This window comes from Octodon degus, unplaced genomic scaffold (assembly GCF_000260255.1).
Source record: "Octodon degus isolate 3935 unplaced genomic scaffold, OctDeg1.0 scaffold00067, whole genome shotgun sequence".
In the NCBI taxonomy this organism is placed as follows: Eukaryota; Metazoa; Chordata; class Mammalia; order Rodentia; family Octodontidae; genus Octodon; species Octodon degus.
In genome coordinates, this window is record NW_004524643.1 from 3,355,045 (window position 1) to 3,372,205 (window position 17,161).

Consider the following 17,161-nt stretch of genomic DNA (forward strand, 5'->3'; position numbering starts at 1 on the left):
CTGATGCTAGAATCAGGGCAAATATAAAAGATGAGCCTGAGTGGAGCATCTGATAGTGCCGGAGTATATAGAAGTGCCTGGAGAAAACCCAAGGATGGAGGATGTCAAAGGGTCGCAGCAGCAAACCGAGACAGCTCCCAGGTGTCACCAACGGAGCAAAAAGTAAATAATAAAGTAGCATAACCTAAGGCAGAAAATAAATATTCTTGAGTCCAGACTACTACAAATAAATAATGGAATAAGTAATGAGGGTGCTCTTGTGCAGAAAATTGTAAGTTTATATAAAGGTGGTACGTTCGAGGAGGCAGGGCATGGCCCTCCTCTATTGCAGTATGGGCCAGGCATGGTGGCTGCTGTCCAAAGAAGATGGTATAAGAATGAAAGAGTGGCTCTAGAGGGGACAGAGCTGGCAAACACCACATAGCCAGGTGCTCTCGGTTAATGTCCACACTAGAGTATGCACCCTTGACGCGATGGGGTGAAAGGCACTCTGTCTCTGGGGTCTTCCTCATCCAAACGTAACCCCAACACAATCATGAGAAGATGTCAGGGAAGTCTGTGCTGAGGGACGTTCTACACAATCCTGGACCGGGGCTCCTCAACACTGGCAATGTTCTCTTCCTTGGCGCTGCCTACGGAGGTGGCAGCCATCTCCCACTTGGCACCATGGTGGCCCTCAGACCCCTTGTGAAGCCCAAGATCATCAAAAAGAGGACCAAGAAGTTCATCCAGCACAGTCAGACCACTATGTCAAAATTAAGCGAAACTGGGGGAAACCCAGAGGTATAGATAACAGGGTGCGGAGGAGGTTCAAGGGCCAGATCTTGATGCCCAACATGGGTTATGGAAGTAACGAAAAGACAAAGCACACACTGCCCAGCGGCTTCTGGAAGTTCCTGGTGCACAATGTTAAGGAGCTGGAGGTGTTGCTGATGTCTTACTGCGCAGAGATTGCTCATAATGTCTCCCCTAAGAACCACAAGACCATCGTGAAAAGAGCAGCCCAGCCAGCCATCCGAGTCACCAATCCCAATGCCAGGCTGCACAGCAAAGAAAACGAGTAGACGGCCTGTGTGCATGTTTATTTGTGTTTCAGTAAAACTGCAAAAAATGCAAAAACAAACAAGTAAACAAACAACCCACTGGCAATGTTATCAAGAGCAAGGAAAGTATAAAAAACTACTATAGCCAAGAGGAGCCTGAGGACACCTGATGACTAAAGGTAATGTGGTGCCCTGTGTGTAATTCTGGAACAGCAAAAGGACATTAGGCAAACATGAAGCAAATAAGAAAGTGCATGTTTCAGTTACTAATAATGTATCAATATTGGTGACTTATACCTATAATCATAGTACTTGGGAGGCTGAGGCAGGAGAATCATTGTGAGTTCAAGGCCAGCCAGGGTTACACAGAGAGTTCAAGGCCAGCCCAAATTACAGAGCAAGACTCTGTCTCAGAAAACAAACAAGTGTTGGTGACAAATGTTGCATATTGGTAGAGGATGTTAATTGCTAAGGAAACTAGGTGAGGTAATATAGAAACTCTATACCATCTTCATCATTTCTTTTGTAAATGTAAAGTTATTTGGAAATTTTCAAAGTTTGTCCTAAAAAGCGCATTGTCTTTAGATACTAAAAGGACACATCCTCAATCACGATAGCACTGTGTGGAAATTTGGCCTTTTCCTGGGGACCATTTAGAGAGGAGAACACTCTGTTCTGATTTGAGCATTATTAAAATGCCCTTTGGTCAGCTTTTAGCCTATATAGAAACTGTTTTGGTGATAAGCAACCAAATTTTATTTACTATTAACTTGAAGATTGACCTGACAAATGATTGGTTTCCTTCAGGCTTGGAGGTGTAGAACATTCTTTTTGGCATGAGTGACTCACTCCTTAATAAGAGTTATTTATTTGCATGTTATCATTATTGCCCTTAGGAAGCGATTCTTCTCTAAGCAGCTGCTTTTGCTTTGGGCTCTTGCTGAAAGACTAGAAGCAACGAAATGTAGGATTTGTCGGTCTGGAAAGCAATATTATTAAATTCTTTTCAAGCCAATAGACTTTTATAGACTCCAGCTGTGTGCAAGCTCTGTGCTGGGCCTTCAGTCTTCTGTTTTACTTCAGTTCTCTGTCCTGAGAACCAGCTTGTCTTTATGGGCCGCATATTGGCACGTTAGCATTCTATGTGGTCTGGCCTTTATGAAGACATGCATTCTTGTAAGAGTCCTTGGGACAGCAGATGTCTGGCTAAAGAAATGGATCTAGTATGTCTGAGCCGAGGAGTCAGGCCTGATCAAAGTGCATTTACAGAGAAGATCATTTATACCCTCCTTAAATGTCACGTGGCTCTCTACCTGCCTCTTAGAAGATGGCTTGGATGGGCTGGCTTGCAGCTCTGAACCGGGGTGAGCCCTGGTGTTCCAGTTCCTTTTTGCTCGGTGGTGAATAAAGAGAGAATTTCAGCAGACAGATGGAGACTTAGAGACAGGGCTCCACTACTTGTTATCTGTGACATTTGGCTTCTTATTTTTACTCTGGAAAAAGAATGGAAAGTAGCTGATATTGGGCCTTTCTGAGCCTTACCTTTTCTGACCATTGAGCTGGGCCAGGCAGGTCTTTGTTGAGGTTGGTGTCTGAATTCACGAGGTGCTACTTCTCTTAAGTTCTTCTCTCTTTCCCTTATTGTGGCCCAGAGATGCAGGAGTGCTGAGTCACTTCAGTCTTACTCCAGTCTTTATTTCAGCCCAGTTGTTTTTGGCAAGTGACCCATTTCAAGCTTGCATATTGGAATAGTTTCTGGCCATGCTCATCTGGTCATTTGTGAGATACATATGTATCGTACCGTAGTACAGTGTAGGGAACGGTGCTTGGGCTTTGGATTCACCTTGTCCTGTGATCCAGTCCTACCTTTATATGTATGACCCATGATCTCAGAAAGTAACTTAAAGTCTCTCAAATTCAATTTTCTTTCTTTCTTTTTTAATGTATTTAGTACAGAGTCCACAGGGTCTCAGTGTACAGATCAGACTTGTAGTGATCCTTCCTGTTTTTCAGCCTCCCAAGCACTGGGATCACAGGTGCACATCACCACTCCCAGTCTGAATCACCATCTCAGCACACCCTGGGGGCGGGACTGATCAGTCTTGCTTTCTTTCTTCTTTCTTTCTTTCTTTCTTTCTTTCTTTCTTTCTTTCTTTCTTTCTTTTTTTCTTTTTTGGTGGCACCAGGGATCAAACTCAGGACCTTGTGCTTGCCAGGCAAGCACTCATTCCACTGAGCTATCTCACGAGCCCCAAAGGCTTGTCTCTTTTTTATTTTTTAATTTTTTTTTTTTTGCAGAACCAGGGATTGAACTCAGGCCTTTGCACTTGCCAGGCAAGTGCTTATTCTGCTGAGCCATCTGCCCGGCTCCTCAATTTTCTGATTAATAAAATAGCAGCATACTCATTAACTGTCAGTGGAGGTGTTGAAGTGAAATTAGATGACATGTGAACTGTCATCTTAGTAGGTGCTCAGTGAATGTTATCTTCTTCCCTCCCTCTATCTTTTTTCTTCCTTTCTTTGCCTTGCCTTGCCTTCCCTTCTTTTCATAATGACGGAAGATACATTTTCATTGGTGTATCTGCACTTGTCTTTTGGGCGACTGAGTGATTACAATTGTCCCTTGCCTTTAGGGGATTGAACATATAACCTTCCATAATAAAATCCACACATGCTCAAATCTCTTATATGAAATGACATAATATTTGTATGTAACCTAGGAATATCCTCCCATACGTTAAGACATCTTTATAGTACCTATAATGCCAATGCCATCTCTATAATACTTATTTAAATAGTTGTCATACTATATTTTTGAAGGAATAATGACAAGAATTAAGTCTGTCTGTGTTCTGTGCAGACACAATTTTTTCCTCTCAATATTTTCGATTCTCATGCAGTTGGATCTGTGGAAGTGGGCCTGAAGATGTGGGAGGCCAACTGCATATGTGGGTGGGTGGTAACATTTTTCTGCCCTGCTTCCTCCTGCTGCTGGTTAGGGCACATGCCAGTCTAAAATAGCATCCGAATCTAGAGTTGATGTCCAAAGATGGGAGATATGTGGAATTTCTGATAATTTTTTTGCTGACATGCACAGAGAAGAGCCCAGTGCTTTCATTCCTTTCCCCTTTTTTCTTCTTCTGCAGTTCTTGATAAAGATTAGAGGCTGACAACGCAAGGTCTCAGACTCATAATCCCACAGAGCTGAGCAGGTCCTATAAATGAGTGACACAGGCTGGTATGACAGGAAGTCAGGGGGATGGCACCTTTCCTAGGGCCTGAGGGTGCTATAGAGTGAAGAGGTGTGTGGTGACAGGACGAGCACGTCCCACTGGATGGGTACAGCCACGATTTGGCCTCGAGTGGGCATTGCTCCCAGGACTGGGGGTCTCTATCTTCAGAGCCTTTACTTTTCCAAGAGAACCTAGAAACAGATAGATATGCAATGCCGTGATTTTCAATTATTGGCCATTACACTGAATTTAATTGTAGGCCAAGCTTAAAAGACAACCCAAGAGGTTACGGCCTCTGGGTAAAAAGGGCTGTTAGGAGGAAGACACTTAGCAGTCTATAATTTGCATGACCTGATCTCAAGTAAAGGAATAATGCACGTACTTGAGCAACTTCGAATGAGGCCATTTGAAACAAGGACAGTCTCTCGTTGTGGCATATGTATGTTCTGGTTCACACGTCTGAACTGTAGCAACCAAAGTTTTCCCTTTTACAGACTACACTACAGATTTCAATTTTGTGCAGATTTTAATGTTGCAGGAAAGATATGATGATGTATCAATGTACACAAGAGAACAAATTAATTATCTAAGTGCTTTATTTATTTTGGGGGCACAAATATTTCTGCACATCTGGGACTCTTCTTGCTGGAAAAAAATTAGAGCTAGTGATAACATTTGTTAATGACATTTTAGACACATGCTTTGATGTATAGAGGTCATGTAAGTCTCAGGTATGTTAATAATAAATTAAAGCTATAATGGTTGCCATACTAGAGAAAATGAGTAGATTAGTCTCAGTTTAAAAATTAGTTGGGAAAAAAAATAAAATAAAAATTAGTTGGGAAGTAGATAAGCTAGAAATATCAAAGCTTGACAATTTAGCTTTAGACAGCACTCTGCTATGTTCAAGTTTTGATGACTAATATTGAGTTAGAGCATGTAATATCTTGTAGAGCATCCTTAACCCAAAAATCCAAAATCCAAAATGCTCCAAATTTTGAGCAACAGTATGATACTTCCGAGTGGAAAAGTCTACATCATCAAACTTCATTTCAATCATAAAACAATTATAATATCGTATAAAATTTCCTCCAACCTACGAGGTGTAGATGAGCCATAAAGGAACTCACAACCAATCTTTCACATTCCAAGCATGCGACTATTCCTGAACCTAAAAAGATCCAAAATCCAAAAACGTGTCTGATCCAAACATTTTACAGGAAGGATATGCAACCTGTAGTAGATATTTGGCAACCACTTGTTGAATTTCATTACTTTTTTTTAGCACAGTAATTTCTCTTGGTAATAGTTCCTGTAGCTCAGATAAAACTAGAAGTTTCTGAAAGTACTTTTGTTGTTCCTTATAGAAGTCTATTTTAGAGAAAATGGCAGCAACAGAAAGAAAAGAAAGTGTGTGTATGTTCTTAAAAGTGACTGCCGCTGAACCAGCTCAGAGAAGAATACCTATGTGTTCTTAGTCCTCCTCTAAGGCCTCTGTCTGTTTATAGTTCCTGCTGGCTATGGTGGTGTTGGTAACGCCAGCCTCCTGCCAGTGTTCTGTTTATTGTGCTTTTGCAAAGATTAGATCTCCAGTCATGGGAATTTCCACGGCTTCTTTGCCCTTCTTTTATTTGTGCCGGCTTTGTAAGGACACGCCAGGCTGGATAGGTGTTTCCTTTTCTGAGTTTAAAAAAAAAAAAAAAAAAAAAAGCTGTGGGCTGTGGGTCTAGCCTGGTCCCAGTGGCCCTGCTCTCTGCTCTCCCACCGTATCTCAGCCAGCCTGGAGACCTGCTTACAGATATGTGCTGATGAGCTGCTGTAGGTTCTCGGCCTTTAAAGGCTCCTTTGTCCCACCCGGATGATATTAGGACATGGCCAGGCTAGAATGGCTGTGGGAGGACTTGGAGGTAGGAGGAGAGGACCCAGAAAGGAGTGAAGGGAAAAGAAGGCTTCCTTTGTACAAAGAAAGGCCCGAGCTGACCCCTGTTAGGAACCGATAGAGAATTTTCTTCTTTGGTTCTTTGGCTCTTTTTGTTTCCCCACCTGGCGCCTATCTGGAGACGGATCAGGAAAGAAACCAGCCTCAGGCATTCCTCCTTGCTTCTAGTCTAAACTTCAGCTTCCAGGCATCGCACTGTGGTTTGGGGTGGACTCTTGGGCTCTTCTGGGTTTTTATCCGTTTTCTTTGATTCTTCGTTATGGTTGCCATCATCAGCCTTATCTTCCTTTACTTCTTTGGTTTCGATCATTTCCTTCTGTTGATTTTTGTTTGTAAAAGGGAAGGCCTTCACATACCTGCAAACGGAAACGTAAAATTATTAAACATATCAAAATAAACGTGTCCATATTCATCAAGAAAAAGATCATAAAATTAAAGGGAGACGCTTCTATGTCACACACATAGCAGCAGGTGACGCTTCGTCTACAGTGGCATATACCAGCCCAGTTGTCCCAGCACCTTTATTTCAAAGAGATGCTAACACTCTTGCTCCACTATCCTAACACATTCGCCCATGAATCAATTTGTTTACATTAGACTGTAGCTTCAAAGGCCCAGCTTTAGGCAACCAGCTCTTCCATTAAAGACCCAGAACCACAAATCAAATGTAATACATAATTTTTCTGTACATGTCAACTTGTCCTTTTCATTCCTTGGTGTTCAGAGGGCAGCCCCATGGACAGGTATCTACACCTTGGATGACATATTCATGTTGACAGGGTGGGAGGAGAGGTGGAGTGTGAGAGAAATGTTACAGCACAGGAGGAGTGCCAGCTCCATCTCGGCCCACAAAACGCCAACAACAGCCTTAGTAAAACAGGAGACCGGGAGGTACCAAAGATGACAAGCCTGGCAGGGTGCCAACAAGCCCACCTTTTGACGTAGCAGACCGCCAGTCCAGCCGCAGCACCGAAAAAGAGCAAAGCAAGCACCAGCAGAGCTGTGGGGACACCTGGGGAAACAGAGGCGTGTTGGTCCTTTACTTACCTGCTGTGCATCCCCACATTGAATGCCTCCTCTGTAGAGCAGATAGTTCAGGAGAAAAGCCTTTTCTCTGACCATTTGTGCACTGGGCCCTCAGCAGCTTCTCTGCTCCTTGCTTACATATTCTTTGGCCCTGCCTCTGGTGTTCTCTTTTGTCTACATAGTTGCAATATGAAAAATAAAGTTCATTTCCTATGGCCTTGAGGCCCAACCTAGTGAAGTCTGCAGGAGAGACAGAGGCCTGGAATAAAGTTACAGGGACTGAAGGTCTATTTCTTTCTTTTTTTTTTTTAATATTTATTTATTTTTATTTATTACATTTATTTAGTGTGTGTGTGTGTGTGTGTGGCCAGCTCAGCCCACCAGGGGGCGGGCTGGCTGGCATGTGGTGCTGGAGGATTGAACCGCGGTCCCTGTGCTTTGCCAAACTTGTTTCAAGTAGGTGCTTTAGACCACTGAGCCATCTCACCAGCCCCTGAAGTTCTATTTCTTTGTATACATGATAACAGTAACTTACACTTCAGGGTCTTGAGTTTTTAAATGTGAAGTTCTGTTACACTCACAATGTTGTAGCTTGGTCAGTAAGGTTCTTTGCAGCTCTCAAGTTCTATGACTTCAATTTGAGCCTGCATTAAGCTTTGATGTATTCCTGGCAGGTGCTGAGTGGTCTGTTTAGAGACACGCTAGATGCTATGTATAGAGCATTTTGCACGAGTGCACATAGCATGGACACGGGCCCATTTACCTCCGAACCCCGGAGCTTCGTTCCTGAACACTGCTCCATTTTCCATGGATGATTCCGTTTCCATGGGCACGGAGCTCGTTTCTGTAAAAACTTCTGTGATGCAAATCAATTTTTTCCTCCGGGAGGAAGAAGTGGCTGCTCGAGCAGGAGTGGTGGTGGGAGCAGGGGTTGTAGGGTACAGGACTGAGGCTGAGAAGGTGCCGTCACTGCCAGGGTACTCTACAGGGTAGGTTTCCGTTTCCAAGTCTAGGGCATCAGCAGTGGTAATAATTTCTGGGACGCATGAGTTAACCCAAATATCTGCCAGGAGAGGAAACAATGAAATGAGAAATAAGTATTGGCGCAGCCTCATCTTCTCACTCCTTCCCTAGCATCTTGCAATGTCCATCTGTATGGCAAGGGTAACAAGGCCTTTCATAATCTGTTGATAGTGAAACTCCTCGGTGCAGGGTCTCTATCCTTGCTCCTGCAGCACTGAAATTCCTTCAGTCCCCTGATAATCTTTTTTCCCATCCAAGCTTTCTCCATGGTGCTGCTTAAGATGGGACCTCTTCACTTAGCTAACTCCTACCTGCCATTCAGGTGTCTGCTTGACCACATCTTTCTCGGCAGAACTGTGGACCAGATGGGTCCCTGGCACATCTTCTCGTACCTCCATGTACTTCACACTGTTCCCCCCTAGCCTGTCAACTCCATGGAAGCAGGGGCCTTGTCTCACCTGATCATCTTAGTAGGGCCACTGCACCTGACACAAAGCACATGCTCAATAAATATTCAATAGAGGGAAGAAAACTGAAGAGGAAGGAGTAGATCTGGAACAATATAGGTGTGTAATGCCACTTCAGGACATCTGCTAAAGCTAAGGTTCCTCTGTGTGTAGCTCTAAAAATTGAAAGGTAGAGGGAAAGGCAAGGTTGTGTGTTTGTCTTCCCATCTGTTGAAAATGGTAGAGAGGAAACCAACATTTACTAGCATCTTCTTCTGAGTCAACTGTGACACTAGGTGCTGAAATTGGCATCTCCTTTGTCAATTTTACTGAACTCTCATTTGTACAAAAGGATACTGAAATTTGCATAAGCTGAATAATTCAAAGAGGTGCAGATTGTGGCAGAGCACTGTGAACTGGTGTGATTTAAAATCCCCGATTACATGTGTCAGTGCACAACATCAACCGGGATGATAGCTAGAATGCAAAAGTTATTCGAGTAAGTTGATTTGCTTTTGAAGATGAAAGAATTACCAATCAAAGTCGTGAATAATAATAGTGCAACATTTGCACCACACATGCTCTAAGTTCGTATTTTATACATTTTACTTTGAAAATATCGCTGTTTCAGTGGACATCCTTGAATTCTCTGCTCTGAATTTGTGATCACCTTTGCCATTCTTGAGCCCTTTTGAGGCTCTTCCTTCACACAGTGAGCATCTTTCTTTCTTTCTTTCTTTCTTTCTTTCTTTCTTTCTTTCTTTTTTTCTTTTTTCTTTTCTTTGGTATTTTATTTTTAAGGAAGGGTCCACAGGGTGTTCAGGGTCTCACTATCAGATCAGACTTATAATGATTCACCTGTTTACAGTCTCCCAAGAGCTGGGATTATAGGTGCATGCCACCATGCCCAGTCTCAACTTCTGTCTCAGCTCACCCTGGGGGCAGGGCTGGCACAGCAGACCTGGGGATCGAACCCGCAGCCCCTGTGCCTGCTTGCAGACACTTGAATCTGCTGAGCTATTTGGCTGGCCCTGAGCATTTTTCAATATCAGGACCAAAAGGCATAGTGAGCTCAACAGAATGTGTTGGATACTAAAAGTACAGACAAATAAGGGAGGTTCCCACTTCCAGGACAAGGGAAGGGTTTTGATAAAGGTGGGGGGAACTCACTGGGGATTCAGAGGAGAAGGCCTTTTGGTGGAGTATGGCGGGATAATGTGCGTACTCACCAAATATTTGTGTAGCACCAATTCTACACTGGGCACTGTTCTAGGCACTACATGATGCAAATGAGAGAAAATCCCTGTTCTGGGCTGAGGAGATAGCTTAGTGGCATAGGCACCTGGCTGGCAAGCACATGGTCCTGAGTTCAATTCCCAGTACCAGAAAAAAGAAAAGGAAAGAAAGTCCCTGTTCTTTTCCTAAGGAGCCTCTGTGCTATGGGAGAGATAGAGGTAATAGAAAAACAAATAAACAAACAAATCAGAAATTTTAGACCTCAATAAATGGTAAAAAGAAAGTTAACCATGATGTAGATTGACTTAGTGAGGGTAAGAGTTGAGGGACAGATACTTTGGGTAGGGTGAGGAGAAGGTCTCTTGGGGCAGGTGATGCTTAAGATGAGAGCTTAATGATGAAAGGTAGCCAGTCACTGAAGATCTAGGGCAGAAATGCTCCAAGTAGAGAGAACAGGAAGTGCAAGAGCCAGAAGCTGAATGAATTTGGCCCAAGTGATGAGTAAGAAAACCAATATGGCTGAAACAGAGCAGAGGCCCACACAGAATAAAAGAGGAAACAGGATATTCCACTCAGCAGGAACGGCATGATCCAAGACGTCAGAAGTTGGAAAGTGCAGCTATGCTGGGACAATGACAAGGAGAACAGCGGCTAGGGGATGGTGTGTGTGTGACTGGGAATAGGAAAGACACAGCAGGGGAGGAGGCTGGGAGGTAAGTCAGGGCCAACGTTCGGAACTGCCGTGTTAAAGAGTCTGACATTTATTCACAGGGGAGGGAATTTCCGAGAGGAACGTGAAAGCTTCCTAAATCGCACACCAAAGTTCTCATATTTGTCTAGTGTTAAGAGCTCACAATTTACATCATATCCTCGGATGGGAAGCCATCCAGGCTTGGGAGGAAGATGAGTAATGTCATTACCAGGGGAGGCGTATGGAGGCTGCAAAGCTTAGGAGGACAGAACCATTCAGGAGTAGAAGCACTTATGCCTCTGCACAGAGACAGGAGGATCCAGCAATACCTGGAATCTCAAGACCTAGACCTTAGAAAGACAGAAAACACTCCCAAATCCATCCACAGAGGGCTGATAAAGCTGCATGCAACCACTCAATGGAGCACATGGAGTACCATTACAAACGAGAATATCTCTAAGTACTGATGTGAAGAAATTTCTAGAAGGTAAGTGGAAAAAGTAGTATATAGGGCATGCTAGTTTTGTGTAAGAAAAGAAAATAAGTTCACACACACACACACACACACACACACACACACACACACACACAGACTTTTCTTTATACACAAAACAACCAGAGGGTTAAAGCAGAAATAAAAATCATGAGAGCAGAAATAAATAAAAATGGTTAATAGCAATGGTGGATGTAATAGGAATAAAACTTCTCTGACTATACTTTTTTAAAGTATATATATTTTTAGGGCTGGCCAGACAGCTCAGCAGATTAAAGCACCTGCTAAGGCAGATACAGGTACTGGGGTTTAATCCTTGGACTGCTGTTCAGGCCCTGCCCTTGGGGTGTGCTGAAATGGAGATTGAGACTGGGCGTGGTGCTAATCCCAGTGCTTGGGAGGCTGAAAACAGGAGGATCACTATGAGTCCAATCTGTGTAGTAAGACCCTGTAGACCCTGTACTAAATACATGAAAAATATATTTTTGACCATGGAATACTGTAAAGATTTTACCTACGGAAAAAAAAACCCTAAAAATAGGACAAGTCACAAAAAGGGGAAAATGAACCCCACTTATTTAGAAATGGCAATACAACCATGAATAGTAGCAATTTTTTGAAGTCACTTTTGCACTCAGTTCCCTGACCATACTTCTTTCCAAGGATCTCTTCTAAGAATTAAAATGTTTACAAAGAAATCTCAAATTTCTCTCAGTACGTTTGTTATCCCTGATGATGTTGGTTTTGTAATTTTAGAACTGTTGTCAGATAAAACACATTGTTTACTGGGAGCTAAGATTTTCAATATGGGAGAAAATAGATGCAAATAGAAAATAAAGTAAATTAAGAAAGAAATCGTCGTTAAATTTGAGCTGGCAATACCAGTATAGTCACGATGTCTGTACTCATGTACATTATGCGTATGTGTGTTCCTGGCTGTCCAGCAAAATGGGCAGAGAAACAAGGAAAGCTCCAGCGGGAATTACTCAAAATTGAAGAGGACAAAGGACACAACAGGCAGCTAGAAGGTGCTTTCACTTGCCATATTTGAGACAATTTGGGCATTCAGAAGAATAAAATGAATAATAACTGCAAGGTTGACTGTACCATATCAAACAAATAAAGTGTCATGTGTCCATGTTAGTATAAAGCAAAGGGAGTGTGTGTGTGTGTGTGTGTGTGTGTGTGTGTGTGTGTGAGAGAGAGAGAGAGAGAGAGACAGAGACAGAGACAGAGACAGACAGACAGACAGAGACAGAGACAGAAAGAGAGAGAGTTGTTAAAAAATTAAAATGCCAACTAATAAATGTAGAAGAGAGGATAAACTTAGAAAATACCATTTTGCAGCCCCTGTACAATAACTGATCCCATTCAGGATCACTGTTGATCCCTCACATGTTAGGTAGAAGGAGTCTGGCATCAGCATAGTTACATGTGGTTCGCATCATAGATTACATGCTAACTGCAAAGGGGCAGCCATATCACTATAATTTTTCTAGAGAATCTGGCAGTTACCACTTTAATCAAAGGACTAAAGTTAGAAGAATTAATAATGGGATATAGCAACACTAAGTATATTTTGTTGTGGTATAATCCAAAGCATACAATTTTATCTTCTATAAAATATTTTTGCTAAAAATACTGGCTAAGTGCCTTAGCCACTTGGCCTACATATTAGTATAGAAGAAATACAAGAGTTGAGAGTACAAGTTAAACCCAGGAGGAAACAGTCCACGTCTTCTTCCTCCTTTTTGTTTGGTCCAGAGGGTTGGCATCGTACCATCCCACTGACAGCTGGCAGGAAGGCTAGGCAATCACAGGCAAGGCCACTTGGCAGGCAGGGGCTGCTTGTGAGGTAAGCCGATGTGTGAGTCACCAGTCCCCTAGCTAAAGAGGGCAAGTTTAACGGCAGAGAGGAGGAGGAGGATGGTGAAACATGAGGGAAGGAATTGTGCGGTCCAATCTCGACTCTGTCACTAGTTGACTGTAGCACTTGGACAAGTTAAATGTCCATTCTTAGTTATAAAGTTCTCATCTGTCAAATGAAAAGAACTGGACAAGGGAGATATCTCCAAGGGCTTTCCCTATGCAAAAGTCCCTGTATTGGAGAACTACTTTGCTTCCTACATTGTCTTCCTGGGTTAGTTTTGCTAATGGATCTCTTGGGTCTTAGAGAATGATCTCATTTTATTTTGTAGAAAAAAAAAATTTCATGACAAAACAATGGGAGAATAACAGTCAACATGTGATATGTCTTTATCTTCAACATAGTTATTCAGAGTATAAGACATGGGCATAAAAAATTCTCCAAATGATATTAACACAAAGCTTTTCAGTTAACTAAAAGAATGCTTTTGAAATTTATCTTGTATATAACCACCCAGCACCTAGTCTTAAGAAGATGACTTATATGAGTACTCATTAAGAGTAATGAATTGGACGGGGATGTTTGTGACAAACTGAAGCAAATAGTCAGGAAGGAAAACCCAGATAAGAAATCACTCAGCGAAAGCTCTTGGGCTAAGGGGTTAAGGTACCCAAGTTTCCCTAGGAAAGTTTCTGGCACAATTGTGTGACCAAGAAGAGCAAATCAGTTCCGCTTTCTAGGCTCCAGTGTCTTCCTTTATCAAATGGAGATTGGGTTTTGTTCTTAGAAATGTCAGGTGTAGCATCTGAGTTTCCTCATCTATGAAGGAAAGCGAGGTGGCAGGAAGAGCTCAGTTAGATCTGAGCTGCGTCTTCCTAGTAATGAAGCTGCTATGATTTGGATACTGTCTAGCGTGGCCCCAAAGATCTACACCTGGGAAGCTCGGTTCTCTGTGTGGCAGTACTAAGCAGTGGCAGGACCTGAAGACATGGGATGTACTGGAAGGTCACCGAGGGTGCTGCCACCTGAAAGAACCGAAGCAGTTGCCTTGAGATTCTGCTTATTTCTCCAGAGTGTTACTATCCTGGGTCACTCTCTCACGTCCTGTCTTACTCTATGCTTTTTGCCCATCACACGTTCTTGTCATAGTGATGGCCGCCCACCACGAAGTCTTCCCCAGAGCCAAGTCGCTGCTGCTACCACGCCCTTGAAGCTGCAGAGCTGTGAGCCAAATAAATATCCTTTCTTTATAAGGTCCTTAGTCTTGTGTATCTCTTCATAAATAATGGGAAATGGACCAATACAGAGACTTAACGTCCCCAGAGCTAAATTTCTTTGTCTATAAATTGAGATGATAAAACAATCCCACAAGGAAGCTGTCTGGATTCAGTAAGGTAACCAACCCGTCGTGTGCCTCTGTAGATTTGATTCTCTCCCCCCTTCTAGTCCTGTAATCCCACTTACAGGAAGTGGGATTAGAAATGAAAAATGAGCCTCGGGGGTGTCCACTCCTTAGGTTACCGTTCAGCATATTTCCCCTAACTTATTCCACTAGGGGCATACTGCTCCTCTAGACTGGTCTGAGAGACAGTCTTGGGATTTCAGTGACTACTGCCCTGATTGCTTCTGCTGCTGCCCATCAGGGCTACTCTTCCCCGACAGATCACAGAGCTGCTCCTACCCCGAGAAGACGTGCCACCAGATTGGAGAGTCTGACTCACCAGATGAGTTGTAACAGTAGGCCCTGAACTTCTGCTGGGTGTTCGCTTTCCACATCAGGATGCCTTTCCCATTCTTACCACACCTGGGGTTCTGGTTAATCCGAGGGATGACAGCGTATCGCTCTGCAACCCAGCCATAGCTGCAAAAGAATACACACTAGCTGAACGGACTAATGATCAAAAGGTTCCGTGTCTATTTTTGAAAGAGGACATGGCGACAATGCAGCTCTGGCAGCATTACTGAACTCGGTTACTTCTTACCTGCAAGTTTCAAAGCCGGACAGCAGAGCTGCTTCGACTTGGGCTTTGCTGGCCAAAGTTAGCCCGAGCAGCTTGCAGGCTTCCCGGGCTTCTGTGAAATTCAGCTGTGGGTCTGTCTTTTTGTTCACGAGGGCGACCCCCATGATTCTGCATGGTGTTGCAACAAGCCCTGCAAAGAAATCATTAGGTCCTCAGTTTACCTCTGCCTTTGTTCCCAGCCCCAGGACTGTCCTTCCTTGTGGAGAATTAGTCTGGACGCAGCAGCGAGGTCTGTGTGGCTGGGACTGGACTTAGAAATAACTGGACACAGGCCAGGAATTTCTCACAAGGGATGGGTAGATGGATGCTTGCTCTGTTCCAAGCTATAAATCTCACCAGACTGAAGTCCAACCTATTCCTGTTCACTACTGGTTCTTAGGGTGGGGCATAGGTGATAGAGTGCCGCCCACCTCTTTTAGAGTTTGTAGAGTGAAGCATCTAAGAATTTGAAAAGGACAGAAATCAGGGCTCTGGATAATAGAAAGCTAGCAATACTAGCGATATTCTCAACCAGTGGTGGTAAACTCATGGTATGCGGGCTGCCGCGGGCTGAAGGCTCTAGAAGGTTGCTGTTACTGCTCAGTGTGTTTGGGGACATTGCTTTTAAAAATCCCACACTTGTAACTGAAGTTAAGCAAAGTACTCTTGGCTCCAGGTCTTCGCTGACCATTGGGGGGCAGGCTTTCTCAGAAGTTCCTAGAGGAGCAGGGCAATAAATCTTGCCTGGCACACAAACCAAATAAAGGAAGTGGAGCTTTATAGTCAGACCTGGTCTTGGATCTAGCTTCAGCTGGCGCTAGCTCTGTCACCTTGGATTAGTTACTTTCCCACTTTGAGCCTCTGTTTTCTTATTGATAGTACAGAGAGCAACACTACCTATTGCACAGGGGAGTAAGAGTTAAGGGAATTCTTAACATTAAAAAAAAAATGCTTAGTAGGGTGCCTGTCACATAGCAGGTGCCCATAGGTAATCAGAGATAACAGATTGCCTCTACATCATTTTCAAAGTGTTTTGGTTGTACCTGGTGATAACTGATCTTTCTGGGGAAGGTGAGGTGGCCAAACTGTTAGGATATTAATTGTATTTTTTTAACTCAAAGATGAATGGGCCAGGGGCCGGGGAGATAGCTCTGTAGTCTAAGCACTGCTTGGCAAGTGCATGGACCCAGGTTCGATTCCTAGTACCTCATGCCAGGTTGACCCTGTGTGGAACAGACCACCAAAACCTGGCATTGGAGGGAGGGAAACCCTGTACCAAATAAATAAATACATGATTTAAAATTTTTTAAACAGTTGAATGGGCCACATCTGTGTTATTTCAGCTATTTTTTTTTTTAATGTATTTGGGACAGGGTCTCACTATGCAGCTCAGACTCATAGTGATCCTTCTGCTTTCAGCCTCCCCAGCGCTGCGATTACAGGCCTGCGCCACCGACCACGCAGCTCTCGGTGGCCAGCTCAGTGCACCCAGGGTGCGCCCGGTGCCACTGATGTTGCTGGGGATCGAACTCCAGTCCATTGCGCTTGCCTAGCTGCTTAGTCCACTGAGCTGTCTCACCAGTCCTTACTTCAGCTTTTTACTAGTGCAGTTTTCTCCACAGTGGGCTAAATCCTCTAAGAGCAATGATGACGCTGCTTCCTCCTGGCCAGTGTAGAGGCTTCTACTTCTGCCTCTCCAGTTGCACTCCTAGAACTCCAGTGTGCGATGGACAGAGGTGGGCAGAAAACAAATTCCTGCCTTGTGTTCCATTGGAGGGAGAAATAAGTCAGTGCTTTACCCAAAAGTATTTTGGTTGACTGTTTTTCAATAATGCTCTTTACCTAATTAAAGACTTTTCTTATTAAACAGAAAAATTGAATGGACTTGGGATTTCTTTCTACCACTTTGGGTTCTGGGTTGTACAGACCTGTATGAAATTGCCACATTGCATTATATTCAAGAACATTATTCCTGTTGGGCTTTACCTATGAAAGTCCCTAAAAGAACGTATCCATCTTCCAAGTAAACTGTTTGTAGTGTAGTTAATTGCTGTGTAGTGGATGCCTTCTCTTCTCTTCTCTTCTCTTCTCTTCTCTTCTCTTCTCTTCTCTTCTCTTCTCTTCTCTTCTCTTCTCTTCCCTTCCCTTCCCTTCCCTTCCCTTC

The 17,161-nt window shown here is 43.5% G+C and overlaps 1 protein-coding gene and 1 pseudogene across 1 annotated transcript in view; one reads left to right on the forward strand and one right to left on the reverse strand.

The window, feature by feature from the left end:
* Nucleotides 1–666: 666 nt before the first annotated feature.
* LOC101569475 lies at nt 667–1,064 on the forward strand (annotated as a pseudogene).
* A 4,487-nt stretch (nt 1,065–5,551) lies between these two features.
* Lyve1 (lymphatic vessel endothelial hyaluronan receptor 1) overlaps nt 5,552–17,161 on the reverse strand; it is a 15,283-nt gene continuing 3,673 nt past the window's right edge. The window contains exons 2-6 of the mRNA XM_004634873.3: nt 14,980–15,148; nt 14,719–14,858; nt 8,005–8,304; nt 7,149–7,227; nt 5,552–6,571 (exon numbers count right to left, since the gene is read on the reverse strand). Coding sequence (XP_004634930.1) covers nt 6,385–6,571; nt 7,149–7,227; nt 8,005–8,304; nt 14,719–14,858; nt 14,980–15,148 — 875 coding nt within the window. The 3' untranslated portion in view covers nt 5,552–6,384. The remainder of the gene's footprint in view (nt 6,572–7,148; nt 7,228–8,004; nt 8,305–14,718; nt 14,859–14,979; nt 15,149–17,161) is intronic.